The sequence below is a fragment of the Schistocerca americana genome, chromosome 2 (genome assembly GCF_021461395.2).
Source record: "Schistocerca americana isolate TAMUIC-IGC-003095 chromosome 2, iqSchAmer2.1, whole genome shotgun sequence".
Lineage (NCBI taxonomy): Eukaryota > Metazoa > Arthropoda > Insecta > Orthoptera > Acrididae > Schistocerca > Schistocerca americana.
Window position 1 is genome coordinate 191,318,438 of NC_060120.1, and position 18,963 is coordinate 191,337,400.

Here is an 18,963-nt window from a genome sequence, read left to right on the forward strand (position 1 = left end):
AATGTTTGTTCTTAAATTGTTGAATTTCGACCAAAAATGACATCATGTAGACATCACTCAGTAATTACTGAATGAAGTCGATAATGATACAGAACATCTAAAGAAGGTTATAACAACGAAACATAGTTACATGGGTTTGACATCGAAACCAAGGCCCATTCGCCCCAGTGGAAACTGCCTGAAGACCCAAGACAAAAAGATCGACAAGTTTGATCATATGTGAGGAGCCTCCTCACTGTTTCCTTCAATTACAGTGGGATAGTGCATCTTGAGTTCCTGTCTTATAGTCATACAGCCAGTAAGGAATACTGTTTGGAAGTTATGTGTTCTTTGTGTGAAGCAGTCTGAAGAAAACAACGAGAATTGCGGGAAAACCACTCAAGGAAATTTTTTCATGGTAATGCGCCTGCTCACACCTCAGTGTTTCTTCATGCTTGTCTGACTAAAAACAAAATTGTTATGTTGCCTCAGCCACCATAGTCACTAGATATGGCCCTCTGCGACTTCTTTCTGTTTCGAGGATGGAGAGAACCATGAAAGAACTTCATTTTGCCAGCACTGATGTGATAGAAACAGAATCGGCAAAGGAGCTGAACACCATAATGAAACGTGAGTTCCAGAAGTGCTTCCAAGAATGGAAAAAGCACTGCACAGGTTTGTTATATCTGAGGGGTATTACTTTGTAGGGGACAAAGTTGATGTTGATGAACAAATATTCTTTCTTGAAAAACAAAATTCCTTTTACTTTTTGATCACACCTTGTACATTGTAATCTGAATGCTTTCTTCTAAATCTCTTACAATTAATTGGCTTCATCCAATCAGCTTGTGCAGGCAACGGCATTGATTGTAACACCAAATGAAACTATACTGCATTTCTGGGCTTTAAACAGTTGTGTAGCTAGAATTGCAATTTTGGCTTCATTGTTTTCCCTGAATTATCTCAGTTTTTGCCATTTAACTGCCATGTTTTGCATTGTGTAACATCTTGTTCACTTTAGGTAAGGTGAAAATTACTCTGGCTACCTCAGTGATAGTGTCAGTATTAATGAATTTTGTTGTTGTTGTTGTTGTTGTTGTTATGTCATAACATAAGTAAAATGTGAAACTCAATGAAAGAACAAGCCTCAGACTGAAAATACCTAATGAGAGCACTTCTTGTACACATGGAATGAATTATGGATCTTCGCAGCCTCAAGAAAATCCAAGTAATGCAAGACGAACCACTAACAAAGAACAAAAAAGTAGAACTGAACAAAAAGATAAAAACACTTGGGAGGAGAACATTAAATGTAGTAACGTAGACAGGAAAGAGCGAATAGATTGTAGACAAGGTGGTGAGGAAAAAGATTCATATCCTTGGAATGAGTGAGACAAAATGGAAGGGAAAGAACTCAAAACTGCTGCGAGGTGGGTACAAATTAAACTGGCTTGGTCACAATAAAGTGGCAAAGAATGGAATGGGCCTTGTTTTTCACAAAGGCATTGACCCCACGACAGTTGTAAACTTTATAAGTGAAAGGATAATTACAGAGTGAACATGGGGAAGAATAGTTTCACTAAGTTTATGTGCCTTAGTGAGGGTCCAGTGACAATAAAAAAGTGAAGTTCCTTGAAGAACTGGAAGACCAAGTAAGAGAAGATAAAATAATGGTAAGTGGTTGATTTGAATGCTCAGATCAGCATTGATAAAAATGGATATGAGGAAGTGATGGGACCTTTTGGATATGGAAAAAGAAATGTTGAAGGTTTAGAAATTCTGAATCTGTGCACAAGGAATAAGCTTTTAATAAAGAACACATTCTTCAACGAACGAGATAGCCATAAGATTAGTAGTATGGCTGGGATGGAAAATCTAAGACAGTTATCGGCTATGTCTTGCAGACAAATTAATTGGACAAAAGCGAGGGACTCTAAAGTTATACCAAAGAAGTGGTTGGATAGCGATCACAGGTTACTAGTAGCTGATCTAAGTTATAAGGTTAAAAGAGTGACTGCTCTACGAAGAATGCTTGAAATTAAGGAATGGAAGCTGAAAGAAGAAGAAAATAATAAGAAAAGTTTTCAAAAGTTTGTAGCACAAAAATTGCCAGGAACAGAGACTGGTAGTGTGGACAAAGAATGGAACCTGTTTAGAACATCAATATTCAGTGATGCCGTGCAAATATGTGGCAAAACAAAATGTAAAGTAAAGGAGAAAGAAACCAGTTGGTGGAACAATAGAGTAAAAGATACAATTAAAGAATGCACTATAGCAAAGACGAGCATAAGGTGGTGATACTGGAACAGGGATATCGAGAGAAGAAACTCCAAGTGAAGATAATAGTGAAAGAAGAAAAGAAGAGTTGGAAAATATTCACCAAGAAACTAGAACAACATAGCAGGAGGAACCAGAAACTATTATATAGGTTGTTGAAAAGTAAAAGATCTGACAGAAAAGATATAAAAGTGACTGAAACAGATTATGGGAATATTATCAGGGACAAAGAAGGCATCAGGGAAGTGATGAAAAATTATTTTGAAATCTTACTGAATGGATAAAATGAACAAGAAAGTGACACTGAAGTCATTGAAGCTTAGGAAGAACAGCATCCAGTTTCATGGGCAGAAACTGAAAATGCCGTGAAACAAATGAAATGTGGGAAGGCAGCAGGAGTCGATGGGCTGACAGTGGATATGATGATTAAGGCAGCTGGAATCCAAAGAATACAATGGTTATGTCAGATGCTGGGGTTGATATGGAAAAAGAACAAAGTGCTGAATGATTGAGAAAATGGAATCATAATACCATATTTTAAGAAAGGAAATAGAAAGACATGCACAACTACTGAGGAATCACAATGCTATCACATTGCCTTAAGGTAATGGAAAAGATCATAGAAATAGACTGAGAAAAATCCTAGAACATCAGTTTGAGGAACAACAGAACAGATTCAGAAATAATGGGGGAATTAGACTTCATGTTTTTCCTCCGTCAGTTAATGGAAAAATATTGGGAAAAAGGAAATGAGCTGATATAGTGTTTCTGGATTTGGAATAAGCATACAGCATTGTACCAAGGGGTAAAATATGGAAATGTTTGAGAAAACATAATGTCCCTCCTTCATTCATTTAAAAAGCTCAGATACTGTATGAAAGTTGCAAAAGCAGTGTGCAAGTAGGAGGTAGAAGATCAAAATGGTTTAAGACAAAGAGAGATGTTCAGCAAGTCAGTTCACTTTTCTTGTTACTCTTCATTATACTCATGGACACAATCATGAAATAAAACAAGGAAGATCTCAAAATGAGCTCCACCATATGCTGTTGACACACTTGTTTTAATATTGTAAAGGAAAGATATCTAGATCTACATCTACATTTACACTCTGCAAACTACCGTGAGGTGCATGGCAGAAGGTGTGTCCCATTGTAGCAGTTATTAGGGTTTCTTCCTATTCTGTTTACATATGGAGTACAGGAAGAATGAGTGTTTGAATGCCTCTGTGCGTGCAGTAATTACAGTAATCTTGTCCTTACAATCCCTGTGTGAGTGATACATAGGGGTTGTAGAATATCCCTAGAGTAATTATTTAAGGCCAGTTCTTGAAACTTTGTTAATAGGCTTTTTCGGTATAGTTTACGTCTTTCTTCAAGAGCCCGCCATTTCAGTTCCTTCAGTATCTCTGTGACACTCTCCCATGGATTAAACAAACCTGTGACCATTCGTGGTGCCCTTCTCTGTATACTTTCAGTATCCTTTGCTAGTCCTATCTGGTATGGGTCCAGCACACTTGGGCAATATTCTAGGAAGGGCTGCACAAGTGATTGGTAAGCAATCTCTTTTGTAGACTGATTGCACTTCCCCAATATTCTACCAATAAGTCGAAGTCTACCACCTGCTTTACCCACGACCGAACCTATGTGATCATTCCATTTCATATCCCTACAGTGTTACACCCAGGTATTTGTATGAGTTAGGCGATTCCAACAATATTATAGTCATACAGTCATAAAGTTATTGTGATATTGCTCAGTGAACATGTATTTAATCTGCCAGGAAGTTTCATGTATGTTGTTGTTTCAACATACTTTTGGATGTAGTCAACTTTCTCTTATTCCTCTGTTCGCTGTGTAGCTTGTTTTCTTCTGTCAATATTTCAAAATATACAAAACATTTTCCTCTTATATACAGGGTGTGATATTCCTGGTGAAATACGTTCATATGATGAAACTGGTGAAATAAAGGATGTAACAAAATTTGATGGTTGTGGAGATTACCAAGGCACCAGGCAATTGGGATCATTTGATATTCATGGCAATAGGAATACAGATTTGGGCTGTAATATGTAAGTATTCTTTGCCCCCTATCATAAATTGTTGACTAGATTAATGTTCTGCTATGATCTCTTATCTGAATTCAATAAACTTCTCATTTATGTATAATTTTTATGTTCAAAAATTTATTTCTGAACAAATTTTCACATACAGAATGTGGTGCGGTTTTCCTTACTGCCGTCATTATTCTTACAACACTGTAGTTAATACTGCAGAAATCTGCTAAGATGGCAGTATACAACTTGAAGAGGTCGCGTAAATATATCCTCCCAAAAGTTAACAGTTTGAGACTCACCACTGCTGAATAATCTAGTTTTAAATTGTATGATGGGATTTCAAAAAGTTAGTTACACATTATCATGGCAGGCCGAGTACAGTCCCCTTCAGAGTAGTTCCCTTCAGCAGTTATACACAGGCGGAGTTGTTGTTCCCTGTCTTGGTAGCAGTGCTGAAGGACTTCAATTGATATGTTCTTTAACAAGTTAGTTACGTTATTTTGAATGTTATTCAGAGTCCGGAGTTTTCAAAGATCCCAGTCACTGTTTCCCCAAGTTTAACACAAAATGTGATGGCATAATGTTACTCCAAATTCCATTGTTCCATTTTTAAAACACACAAAAAAACACAGCTTCACTGATGGTACTCTCGAAAACCACATGATAACTGTATGAAGCTGAAACTTGGACTGAGCATTTGGAAGGATGAACACACCAGTCTACACAAGCAGAACAACACAGCAGTGCCAGGTTGCTCACAGTGTTGTCAGTCTCATTACTTTTCTCATACACCTTGTACATTGAGTGATGCGCTACACTTGAAAGAGACATGGATACATTAATCATACATTAGACAAAGATACATTAACTCTGTAAACAACAGTCAGAATGTTCTACCAATAGTTCAATCCCCTGATGATAGAAATTCGCACCTTAGTCAGAGTTCCATCCATGAACCACTGTGAGGATCCTCATCATTGTAAAATCTCTCTCCTCCCAGATGTTTTTTCAGCTTGCCAAAAAGTGGAAATCTGATGATGCAAGATCTATACTTCCCAATAAGCATCACCATCTGTGCAGCCTCAGCCAAATTGTTACTGTTTCACTTCAGCTGGATGTGACCTTGTGTTTGGTCCATATACCAACAGATATTCATGGTGAATCTTTTCGCAATTTAGACTTTTGCCCACAAGAATTGTACAACACTGCATACTTCAAGTTTGGAGTATGTTTCCAAGTGCTGCATCATTTGAGTCACATGCTTTGATACATCTGTTGTCCGTATCACAGCAGAACTGTCTCTGCAGGAAATGTACTCTCTTCTGACAATGTGCCACTCTGATTGTGAAATGATCTTAGGATGGGAAGATGTGTGTAAGTTACCTATCTGACATGGTTTTCCAAAACTTTTGAGAAAGTGATATATTCAAAAATAGTATCTTACTTGAGTAATAATCAGTGTGGATTTCATATGAGTTGTTCTACTGAGAATGACATTTACATGTTCACTCACCAAACTTTACAAGCATTAAATAATAAAATAGTGCCAGTTGTATTTTTTGCAACCTGGACTAAGGCATTTAACTGTGTGAATCACTATATTCTCCTAGACAAATTGAAGTTATATGGGATTGACGGTATAACTTACCAGTGGACTAACGTCGTACCTAACCAAAAAAATGCGGAAAATTGTACTTAGTAATTCAGGCAATGTAGTGTGGGGACTTTATTCTGACTGGGGAGAAATCATGCTCAATCTTAGGCGCACTATTGTTCCTCATATATGTAAATGATCTTCTGTCTTTTATACTACAAGCAGAATTAGTTTTTTTTGCAAATGACAACAATATTGTAATCAATCCAAGCATACATACAGAAACAGAAGAAATGGTAAATAATGTTCTTAAAAGTATCATTGACTGGTTTTTGAGCATGTAGCAAATTTTTAAAAATTATGTTGTGATGTGTGTGTGAAAAATGACTTGTTCCACATCATTATAATTGATCATGCAAATGATCCATGGAACGTGAAGCTAATTAACTAACTTTCTGAAGTCTCTACATACAACACACTATCTGTATTTGTTTAGGGCCGGAGAATGTGGGATGCTTTATGTCAAGGTAATCAGCATTCTGTTTTTGTATGGATGCTGTCAGCGATTTGAGGGCAGAGTAGATACTATTAGAGAACAAACAAACTTAGTCATGTGCTTTGATGATCAACTTAAACCATCCAGAATGAGATTCTGGAAACATCCCCCAGGCTGTGGCTAAGCCATGTCTCCGCTATATCCTTTCTTTCAGGAGTGCTAGTTCTCCAGGTACGCAGGAGAGCTTCTGTAAAGTTTGGAAGGTAGGAGACGAGATACTGGCAGAAGTAAAGCTGTGAGTACCGGGCGTGAGTCGTGCTTCGGTAGCTCAGATGGTAGAGCACTTGCCCGCGAAAGGCAAAGGTCCCGAGTTCGAGTCTCGGTCGGGCACACAGTTTTAATCTGCCAGGAAGTTTCAACTTAAACCATGTTGGAAAACAAAAGAAATATATTTTTTAAATAGATTTTCCATTTTACCACCAACACATCAGCTGAAATCGTTATAGGTACAGAAAGCTGGCTTAAGCCAGAGATAAATTCTGCCGAAATTTTTACAAAGGTACAGACGGTGTTTAGAAAGGATAGATTGCATGCAACCGGTGGTGGAGTGTTCGTCGCTGTTAGTAGTAGTTTATCCTGTAGTGAAGTAGAAGTGGATAGTTCCTGTGAATTATTATGGGTGGAGGTTACATTAAACAACCGAACTAGGTTAATAATTGGCTCCTTTTACCGACCTCCCGACTCAGCAGCATTAGTGGCAGAACAACTGAGAGAAAATTTGGAATACATTTCACACAAATTTTCTCAGCATGTTATAGTCTTAGGTGGAGATTTCAATTTACCAGATATAGACTGGGACACTCAGATGTTTAGGACGGGTGGTAGGGACAGAGCATCGAGTGACATTATACTGAGTGCACTATCCGAAAATTACCTCGAGCAATTAAACAGAGAACCGACTCGTGGAAATAACATCTTGGACCTACTGATAACAAACAGACCCGAACTTTTCGACTCTGTATGTACAGAACAGGGAATCAGTGATCATAAGGCCGTTGCAGCATCCCTGAATATGGAAGTTAATAGGAATATAAAAAAGGGAGGAAGGTTTATCTGTTTAGCAAGAGTAATAGAAGGCAGATTTCAGACTACCTAACAGATCAAAACGAAAATTTCTGTTCCGACACTGACAATGTTGAGTGTTTATGGAAAAAGTTCAAGGCAATCGTAAAATGAGTTTTAGACAGGTACGTGCCGAGTAAAACCCACCGTGGTACAACAACAAAGTTAGGAAACTACTGCGAAAGCAAAGAGAGTTCCACTCCAAGTTTAAACGCAGCCAAAACCTCTCAGACAAACAGAAGCTAAACGATTTCAAAGTTAGCGTAAGGAGGGCTATGCGTGAAGCGTTCATTGAATTCGAAAGTAAAATTCTATGTACCGACTTGACAGAAAATCCTAGGAAGTTCTGGTCTTACGTTAAATCAGTAAGTGGCTCGAAACAGTATATCCAGACACTACGGGATGATGATGGCATTGAAACAGAGGATGACTCGCGTAAAGCTGAAATACTAAACACCTTTTTCCAAAGCTGTTTCACAGAGGAAGACCGCACTGCAGTTCCTTCTCTAAATCCTCGCACAAACGAAAAAATGGCTGACATCGAAATAAGTGTCCAAGGAATAGAAAAGCAACTGGAATCACTCAATAGAGGAAAGTCCACTGGACCTGATGGGATACCAATTCGATTCTACACAGAGTACGCGAAAGAACTTGCCCCCCTTCTAACAGCCGTGTACCGCAAGTCTCTAGAGGAACGGAGGGTTCCAAACGATTGGAAAAGAGCGCAAATAGTCCCAGTCTTCAAGAAGGGTCGTCGAGCAGATGCGCAAAACTATAGACCTATATCTCTTACGTCGATCTCTTGTAGAATTTTAGAACATGTTTTTTGCTCGCGTATCATGTCATTTCTGGAAACCCAGAATCTACTATGTAGGAATCAACATGGATTCCGGAAACAGCGATCGTGTGAGACCCAACTCGCCATATTTGTTCATGAGACCCAGAAAATATTAGATACAGGCTCCCAGGTAGATGCTATTTTTCTTGACTTCCGGAAGGCGTTCGATACAGTTCCGCACTGTCGCCTGATAAACAAAGTAAGAGCCTACGGAATATCAGACCAGCTGTGTGGCTGGATTGAAGAGTCTTTAGCAAACAGAACACAGCATGTTGTTATCAATGGAGAGACGTCTACAGACGTTAAAGTAACCTCTGGCGTGCCACAGGGGAGTGTTATGGGACCATTGCTTTTCACAATATATGTAAATGACTTAGTAGATAGTGTCGGAAGTTCCATGCGGCTTTTCGCGGATGATGCTGTAGTATACAGAGAAGTTGCAGCATTAGAAAATTGTAGCGAAATGCAGGAAGATCTGCAGCGGATAGGCACTTGGTGCAGGGAGTGGCAACTGACCCTTAACATTGACAAATGTAATGTATTGCGAATACATAGAAAGAAGGATCCTTTATTGTATGATTATATGATAGCGGAACAAACACTGGTAGCAGTTACTTCTGTAAAATATCTGGGAGTATGCGTGCGGAACGATTTGAAGTGGAATGATCATATAAAATTAATTGTTGGTAAGGCGGGTACCAGGTTGAGATTCATTGGGAGAGTGCTTAGAAAATGTAGTCCATCAACAAAGGAGGTGGCTTACAAAACACTCGTTCGACCTATACTTGAGTATTGCTCATCAGTGTGGGATCCGTACCAGATCGGTCTTACGGAGGAGATAGAGAAGATCCAAAGAAGAGCGGCGCGTTTCGTCACAGGGTTATTTGGTAACCGTGATAGCGTTACGGAGATGTTTAATAAACTCAAGTGGCAGACTCTGCAAGAGAGGCGCTCTGCATCGCGGTGTAGCTTGCTCGCCAGGTTTCGAAAGGGTGCGTTTCTGGATGAGGTATCGAATATATTGCTTCCCCCTACTTATACCTCCCGAGGAGATCACGAATGTAAAATTAGAGAGATTAGAGCACGCACGGAGGCTTTCAGACAGTCGTTTTTCCCGCGAACCATTCGCGACTGGAACAGGAAAGGGAGGTAATGACAGTGGCACGTAAAGTGCCCTCCGCCACACACCGTTGGGTGGCTTGCGGAGTATCAATGTAGATGTAGAGGTAGATGTAGATTTGTCTTTTTTGCAAGTGGTGCTCGTGATCCAGACAAATGGCTGAAAGAGAATGAACAATGACATCTGGACAGTTTATAAGTGCCACACATAACATTACAGTAATGATCATGAATACAACATTTCATAATGATGTGGAACATGTCAGTTTAACATAAGTTTTCTTTACACAATATAATTAATTATTTTTTACAGTTACTACTTCATATTGAAAATTCATCTATTGAGTAGAAGGAGTTGCCATTCAGAAATTCTTTTAATTTGTTTTTGAAGGTTGGTTGGCTATCTGTCAGACTTTTAATGCTATTTCACAAATGACCAAAGATTTTTGTGGCAGCACAATTCGCCTCTTTCTGTGCCAAAATCAGATTTAACCCAGAATAGTGAAGATCATCCTTCCTTTTAGTGTTGTAGCTATGCACTTTACTATTATTTTTGAATTGGAATGTGTTGTTAATAACAAGTTTCACAAGTGAATATTTGTATTGTGAAGGTACTGTGAATGTTCAGAGTTCCTTTAATAAATGTCTGCAAGGTGATCTTCGGTGGGCTCTAGCTAATATTCTGATTACACGTTTTTGTGCAATGAATACTTTTTTTCCTTAATGATGAATGACCCCAAAATATGATTCTATATGAAAGCAATGAGTGAAAGTAGGCATAGTAGGTTGTTTTACTGGTGTGTTTATCAACAAAATTTGCAATAACGCTAATAACATAAGTAGCTGAACCTAACCGCTTCATCAGATCATCAATGTGTTTGTTCCAATTCAATTTCTCATCAATGCACACACCCAGAAATTTTGAATATTCTGCCTTAGCAACAGACTTTGTTTCAAAGTCTGTGTGTATCATGGTTTTTTTGCCATTTACTGTACAGAATTGTATATATTTAGTCAGAATCCATTTGCAGAGAACCATTTAATAATTTTCTGAAAGACATTATTTAAAATTTCCTCAGCTCATTTTGTTTGTTGGGTGTGATTACTATACTTATATCATCAGCAGAAAGAACTAGCTTTGCATCTTCATGAATATACAGTGGCAACTCATTAATATAAGTGACACCATTCTTGAGACTTCCCCAGTTAGAGAACTCTTCAGATATTTGCAGACTATGTGTACTGTTAATTTCTTCCCTCTGCATTCTTCCAGTTAAATGTGAATTAGACAATTTGTGCACTGTCCCATTCGTACTACAATATTTAAGCTTATCTAGAAGAATTTCATGATTCACACTGTCAAAAGCCTCTGATTGATCAGAAAATATCCCAGTGGGTGATGTAAGATAAAGGTAATAATGTCATATCTTCATTCCACTGTATCAAACACTTTATTTTCATATTCTGTTCATGCACAACTGATTTCAAGACTATATAGTCTCATCAGGTACAAATTCTCTGGTACTTATTTCTTGAGGCGCGTTTTTGACCTTATGATGAGATTATGTAGTCTTGAAATCGATTTTACATCAAAATAAACTGTGATATAGTTGTGTGAATATACTGATTCTATGACTGAAATAAATGAAACAGCCAAAAAAAGTTCTTACGGATGATGAACACACAAAGGACTTCATGAAAATAGTATCTGCTTCTTTCAGAACAGATTTGATGGATTATGTGAAAGGAATCAGATTTTCCTATTGATTGTCTTCTTATTTTAGTTATTGACACATTCAAGTAGTTGTGGCAAAAAGCAAGGAAACTGCATTGTTTTCTGGATGTCGAAAACTATGATTGACAAAATTATGTGCTACTTAAAGTGACACTGATTTTTGTTATTTTAGAGACCATTTCATTATTCCCAGCAACAAGTATTACAAAGTTTTTGAACTTTTCATCAATATCCGTGTGCATACCGGGGGGAGTCATTCCAGATGTGGAAAGGGTCCTTCCGGATGCCATCAAGGGTACAGGGTGCACCCATCTGCAGTTGGTCGCTCATGTCGGCACCAATGATGTGTGTCGCTATGGATCGGAGGAAATCCTCTCTGGCTTCCGGCGGCTATCTGATTTGGTGAAGACTGCCAGTCTCGCTAGCGGGATGAAAGCAGAGCTCACCATCTGCAGCATCGTCGACAGGACTGACTGCGGACCTTTGGTACAGAGCCGAGTGGAGGGTCTGAATCAGAGGCTGAGACGGTTCTGCGACCATGTGGGCTGCAGATTCCTCGACTTGCGCCATAGGGTGGTGGGGTTTCGGGTTCCGCTGGATAGGTCAGGAGTCCACTACACGCAACAAGCGGCTACACGGGTAGCAGGGGTTGTGTGGCGTGGGCTGGGCGGTTTTTTAGGTTAGATGGCCTTGGGCAAGTACAGAAAGGGCAACAGCCTCAACGGGTGTGGGGCAAAGTCAGGACAAGCGGGGACCAAGCAGCAATCGGTATTGTAATTGTCAACTGTCGAAGCTGCATTGGTAAAGTACCGGAACTTCAAGCGCTGATAGAAAGCACCGAAGCTGAAATCGTTATAGGTACAGAAAGCTGGCTTAAGCCAGAGATAAATTCTGCCGAAATTTTTACAAAGGTACAGACGGTGTTTAGAAAGGATAGATTGCATGCAACCGATGGTGGAGTGTTCGTCGCTGTTAGTAGTAGTTTATCCTGTAGTGAAGTAGAAGTGGATAGTTCCTGTGAATTATTATGGGTGGAGGTTACATTAAACAACCGAACTAGGTTAATAATTGGCTCCTTTTACCGACCTCCCGACTCAGCAGCATTAGTGGCAGAACAACTGAGAGAAAATTTGGAATACATTTCAAACAAATTTTCTCAGCATGTTATAGTCTTAGGTGGAGATTTCAATTTACCCGTTATAGACTGGGACACTCAGATGTTTAGGACGGGTGGTAGGGACAGAGCATCGAGTGACATTATACTGAGTGCACTATCCGAAAATTACCTCGAGCAATTAAACAGAGAACCGACTCGTGGAGATAACATCTTGGACCTACTGATAACAAACAGACCCGAACTTTTCGACTCTGTATGTACAGAACAGGGAATCAGTGATCATAAGGCCGTTGCAGCATCCCTGAATATGGAAGTTAATAGGAATATAAAAAAAGGGAGGAAGGTTTATCTGTTTAGCAAGAGTAATAGAAGGCAGATTTCAGACTACCTAACAGATCAAAACGAAAATTTCTGTTCCGACACTGACAATGTTGAGTGTTTATGGAAAAAGTTCAAGGCAATCGTAAAATGCGTGTTAGACAGGTACGTGCTGAGTAAAACTGTGAGGGACGGGAAAAACCCACCGTGGTACAACAACAAAGTTAGGAAACTACTGCGAAAGCAAAGAGAGCTCCACTCCAAGTTTAAACGCAGCCAAAACCTCTCAGACAAACAGAAGCTAAACGATGTCAAAGTTAGCGTAAGGAGGGCTATGCGTGAAGCGTTCATTGAATTCGAAAGTAAAATTCTATGTACCGACTTGACAGAAAATCCTAGGAAGTTCTGGTCTTACGTTAAATCAGTAAGTGGCACGAAACAGCATATGCAGACACTACAGGATGATGATGGCGTTGAAACAGAGGATGACATGCGTAAAGCTGAAATACTAAACACCTTTTTCCAAAGCTGTTTCACAGAGGAAGACCGCACTGCAGTTCCTTCTCTAAATCCTCGCACAAACGAAAAAATGGCTGACATCGAAATAAGTGTCCAAGGAATAGAAAAGCAACTGGAATCACTCAATAGAGGAAAGTCCACTGGACCTGACGGGATACCAATTCGATTCTACACAGAGTACGCGAAAGAACTTGCCCCCCTTCTAACAGCCGTGTACCGCAAGTCTCTAGAGGAACGGAGGGTTCCAAATGATTGGAAAAGAGCACAGATAGTCCCAGTCTTCAAGAAGGGTCGTCGAGCAGATGCGCAAAACTATAGACCTATATCTCTTACGTCGATCTCTTGTAGAATTTTAGAACATGTTTTTTGCTCGCGTATCATGTCATTTCTGGAAACCCAGAATCTACTATGTAGGAATCAACATGGATTCCGGAAACAGCGATCGTGTGAGACCCAACTCACCTTATTTGTTCATGAGACCCAGAAAATATTAGATACAGGCTCCCAGGTAGATGCTATTTTTCTTGACTTCCGGAAGGCGTTCGATACAGTTCTGCACTGTTGCCTGATAAACAAAGTAAGAGCCTACGGAATATCAGACCAGCTGTGTGGCTGGATTGAAGAGCTTTTAGCAAACAGAACACAGCATGTTGTTATCAATGGAGAGACGTCTACAGACGTTAAAGTAACCTCTGGCGTGCCACAGGGGAGTGTTATGGGACCATTGCTTTTCACAATATATGTAAATGACTTAGTAGATAGTGTCGGAAGTTCCATGCGGCTTTTCGCGGATGATGCTGTAGTATACAGAGAAGTTGCAGCATTAGAAAATTGTAGCGAAATGCAGGAAGATCTGCAGCGGATAGGCACTTGGTGCAGGGAGTGGCAACTGACCCTTAACATAGACAAATGTAATGTATTGCGAATACATAGAAAGAAGGATCCTTTATTGTATGATTATATGATAGCGGAACAAACACTGGTAGCAGTTACGTCTGTAAAATATCTGGGAGTATGCGTGCGGAACGATTTGAAGTGGAATGATCATATAAAATTAATTGTTGGTAAGGCGGGTACCAGGTTGAGATTCATCGGGAGAGTGCTTAGAAAATGTAGTCCATCAACAAAGGAGGTGGCTTACAAAACACTCGTTCGACCTATACTTGAGTATTGCTCATCAGTGTGGGATCCGTACCAGGTCGGGTTGACGGAAGAGATAGAGAAGATCCAAAGAAGAGCGGCGCGTTTCGTTACCGGGTTATTTGGTAACCGTGATAGCGTTATGGAGATGTTTAATAAACTCAAGTGGCAGACTCTGCAAGAGAGGCGCTCTGCATCGCGGTGTAACTTGCTCGCCAGGTTTCGAGAGGGTGCATTTGTGGATGAGGTATCGAATATATTGCTTCCCCCTACTTATACCTCCCGAGGAGATCACGAATGTAAAATTAGAGAGATTAGAGCGCGCACGGAGGCTTTCAGACAGTCGTTCTTCCCGCGAACCATACGCGACTGGAACAGGAAAGGGAGGTAATGACAGTGGCACGTAAAGTGCCCTCCGCCACACACCGTTGGGTGGCTTGCGGAGTATCAATGTAGATGTAGATGTAGATGTATTCCCACATGCAACAATCAGGGTTGAACGTTAAACCAAAAATACACTTTTTGATTTATCAAGTATCCATGGCGTGGTTGATTAATGGTGTGCTCCCAGGTGTCCTGCTGAGTTGTCATTTCCATTTTATGCACAAAATTTTGATGATCGAACCAGCCATATTCTTCAGGTGCTATGCGTTCTGCTGTTATGTGTACCCGCTGCTGGACTCCAATCAACCATGAGCTGTTGTTGGTCTCGTGCCTCTATTAATAGCTCAGTTCAATTCCCGACATCCACTATGTCCTTTGATGCTCTTTCGTTTTCAGAGCTCACACTGATATTCAGTGAATTGCAAATTCTCTCAGTTTTTTCAAACCCTGATGGATGTGGTGGCCAGCAAGATCTTAATAAACTGAGTATCAGATCTCATTGTTTTTCATTTTGTGATTATATTCAAGCTAGTGCTCAGCGACAGCTGATTGGCTTCGTTGGTTTAGTCAGGTGTGTCCCTGATACTGTTCGTCTTGGTTTGAGGAGGTGAAATACATTGAGTGCCATGTTTCTGCAGGAGTCTACTGATCTTTCTGGATATTTGACCAGTATAAGGTATATAAGTGATTGCTGGCTTCTCTTCCTCAGTCTCAAACTCTTCCTCAGGTGTTCTTGATTTTGTGTGCATTGTGCATTCAGTTTGATAATATGAGTACCATTTCTTCAAAACATTATTTGTAGGTGTTGTAATTCTTCAGTTAGCTCCTTGTCTGAAAGTGTTAGACCTCTATGCATCAAGGTCACTGGTACCAAATTTTTTGTGACACGTGGTGATGGCTCAAGGCATGGAGATAGAGATCAGTGTGCTTTGGTTCGCAAAGACTCTTTCCTTCTCGTCCCGTGTGGTAAGTCTCCCCTAGCCCACAGTTCTGGGTGACTTTCCCACAACCCACCCCATTTCCTAGACCTCTTCTGTCTTTTTACTTCACCCTTCTTCCTTCCCCTTCAACCCTTCTTCCTTCCCCTTCAACCCTTCTGCCTGAAGAAGAAGCCTCTGGCTCTGAGAGCTTGCCAATCACAACAGTCTTTTATGTGTGTGTTCTGCCACCACTTGGTGAGTAGATTTTTTTTCTATCCAACTAAATAATTTTATCAATAATTGATTGTCTTCAGATATTCTAATTTACTCACTTTATACTTTAGTAAAATAAGATCGGATGTCAGTATATGTTAAAGTTATACTGACAGTAAACATATTTTGTGGATTTCTGAATGAGTTAATTGTATTAAGTCATGAATTTTATCACACAGTAATCCATTTGAGGTGCTGAGAATCATAAGGGCTTAAGCACTTCACTGTCAGTTGTGAGATTGTAGCATTTATTCATGCTTTTGAAATCTGTTGACCTTATGGTGTACAGGTGCTGTAGGCCCACATTGTATTCATGAAAATTCACAAAAAGTTGTATCATTGGTTTCTCTAATATTCACATAAATGTGAGATTGAGGGTGGTGTGCTATAGGCACTTGTGGATCTCAGTGCCTCATTTGTATTCTAGTCAAGTGACCATGTTGGTAGACATTACTACTTGAGTTTAATCATTTTCATAAACGGCACATTGTAGTTGAAGTTGGTTGTTACTGAGTGGGAAATGACTTTTGTGTGCATGTAAACATGAACTATGTTAAATCTACTTTAAATGCTAACAGAAAAGTAAAGCTGTGAGGATGGGTCATGAATTGTGCTTGGGTAGCTCAGTTGGTAGAGGACTTGTCCGCGAAAGGCAAAGGTCCCAAATTTGAGTCAGTCTGGTGCACAGCTTTAATCTGCCAGGAAGTTTCATATCAATGCACACTCCGCTGCAGAAAGAAAATCTCATTCTTGAAACAGAAAAGTAAATTACCAGGGCAGCAAAGGAACTAGGGCCACTGACAACACAGCCTTTGATTGGGAGAGTGATGAATCAAATAAGTGTGACTACAAGTGAACATTTAACAAGGAAGTATACAGTTCGCACAAATTATTGTATGCATACAGCGTAAGAGTATCTGATTTTCAACCCAGAAGTAAATTCATGAACTAATACATCTGTTAGGGATCTTGTACATTTGTCTGAAAAAAAGGAAAAGTACGAAAACTCTCACTTTCACAAAAATGTGAAATTGAGAGTTGCAAAAGCTTACACATTATTTCATTATTGCCCTAAACTGCACTTAATTATGTACAGAACAACAAAATGCCACAAAAACAATTCTTTCTCAGACTAATTTCATGCTCTCATGTTTATCTGAATCTAAAAATTTGTGAACAAACCGAATGTATTCTCACGAGCCGCCATTGCTCATACAGAAACATGACAGTCAGTGTATTTCACTCCATTCAACTAAGATAAAAAGTATTCTTTGTAATGTTAAAGATAATCTAGGACTCCAAGAGCCAGGAGTGTATTGCATTTCATGTGAATGTGGGGTGAATTATGAGAACTGTCAAGGAGAGATGCAAGGAAAATCAGTGACACACATGACAAAAACAGCCTAGCAAATCAGATGTCGCTGAGCACTGGCTTGAATATAATCATGAAATGAAATACGGTGGGACCAGTAGTCTGGTGCAAATGCCGAGTTCCTGGGACAGCATAATTAGAGAGTCTATTCAAACAAATTTATTAGGATCTCACTGGCTGTCACATGCACCAGAGTTGGGAAATGCTGAGACAATTTGCATTTCACAGAACATCAGTGTGAGCTGTGGAAAACGTAGGGACATCAAGTGGTGTAGTGGTGTCAGAAATTGAACTCAGCTATTAAGAGCAGCGCAAGACCAAAACAGTTCAGAGTCTGGTTGGAGTCCAGGCAGGAGTACACATAACAACAAAACTGCAGCTCCTGAAGAAGATAGTTGGGTCTGCCGTCAACATATTGTGCATAAAATGAAAAACAACTATTGTGACTCGGCAGAACACACCACTAATATGATTATTGTTTCTAAATGGATCAAGATGCTCTGATGTCTAACTTCAAACAGTATCTTACCTGGATCCAGAACCTCCTGATTCCATTTTCATAAAAATATAAATGATGCAAGGAATATTCTTGGAGTGTAGGAACAGGAAAACCTCATTCTAGAAATTATTAAATTTATGTAGAGGCATAAAGGCAATTCAATATTTATCTTTAGTAGGCCCAACTCCCATTATAGCTGATACAGAATGCAAAAAACTACACACTACTCCTAACTTTCAAAACCATAGGCTCCTGCTTCAGGACAAGAAAAATGTGTTACAGAGAGTCGGGTGAATACACATCATCAGTTAGCATTGTGTCAGCATCAGTTCAAAGATTATTGGAGAGAATAAAACAAAGTAAAGTGCAATAAACAGAGAAATGGTGGTGGGCAGGAAGCAACACCGAGAAGTATAAATAAAATATATAAAAATAAAAACACTAATGGCACCAACAAAGAAAAGAGGGGGAAATAGTTAAAGTAGATCAAGTGTAGAAAGGTGACAGAGTGAAAAGACATAACAAACAACAAAAGTTATTTATATTTTCTTCTCCTCTAGGTTCCTCCCTTGTACACTTCTTGTTACACTGTAATTGTCCTCACTTGCCGATATTTATTTCTTCTGTTCCATGTTTACTTCTCACTCTATCACTCCCTTTCTCATGATTTACTTGAAGCTGACGTACCTTCTACACTCTGTGATGTCCTTTATTTCAATTTTGTAGTCTTTCATTCTCAGACAAGATGGATTCTTGGGAAACATGCACTCTGTCTCCCCCCCCCCCCCCCTTTCAATGTTGACCAATAATTTTTCCTCCATGAATAATGAACCTGTGCAGGTTCTAAAGTTCAGTCTTCATTTGTATGTTGGGTCTGCTGAAGATAAGTACTGGGCAGCTTGTCAGTATCTCTGTGAATTAGTGAAGAATTCCTCAAATTGAGGCCTGAACTGACATCATCTGTGACTGTCCTAACTTCTGCAACATACAGCAGAGTCCCGCTAATCCGAACCCCGGTAATCCGAACTTTTGGTTAATTGAACATGAAAAATGTTAGTCTAAGTATGGAAAACTGTGTGGTAAACTGCTTTACATACACATTATTTTAATTTACACAGTACAGGAAACATGTATTAGAAAAATTGGCAAGAAAACATTAGGTTTAAACAATGCATAACAATGAAAGAAAAGCTGTCAAACTTACTAAA

The 18,963-nt window shown here is 39.5% G+C and overlaps 1 protein-coding gene across 1 annotated transcript in view; it reads left to right on the forward strand.

The window, feature by feature from the left end:
• LOC124596060 (protein OSCP1) overlaps positions 1-4,328 on the forward strand; it is a 35,738-nt gene extending 31,410 nt beyond the window's left edge. The window contains exon 4 of the mRNA XM_047135036.1: positions 4,171-4,328. Within this exon, the coding sequence (XP_046990992.1) occupies positions 4,171-4,328 (158 nt within the window). The remainder of the gene's footprint in view (positions 1-4,170) is intronic.
• The last annotated feature ends 14,635 nt before the right edge of the window (positions 4,329-18,963 follow it).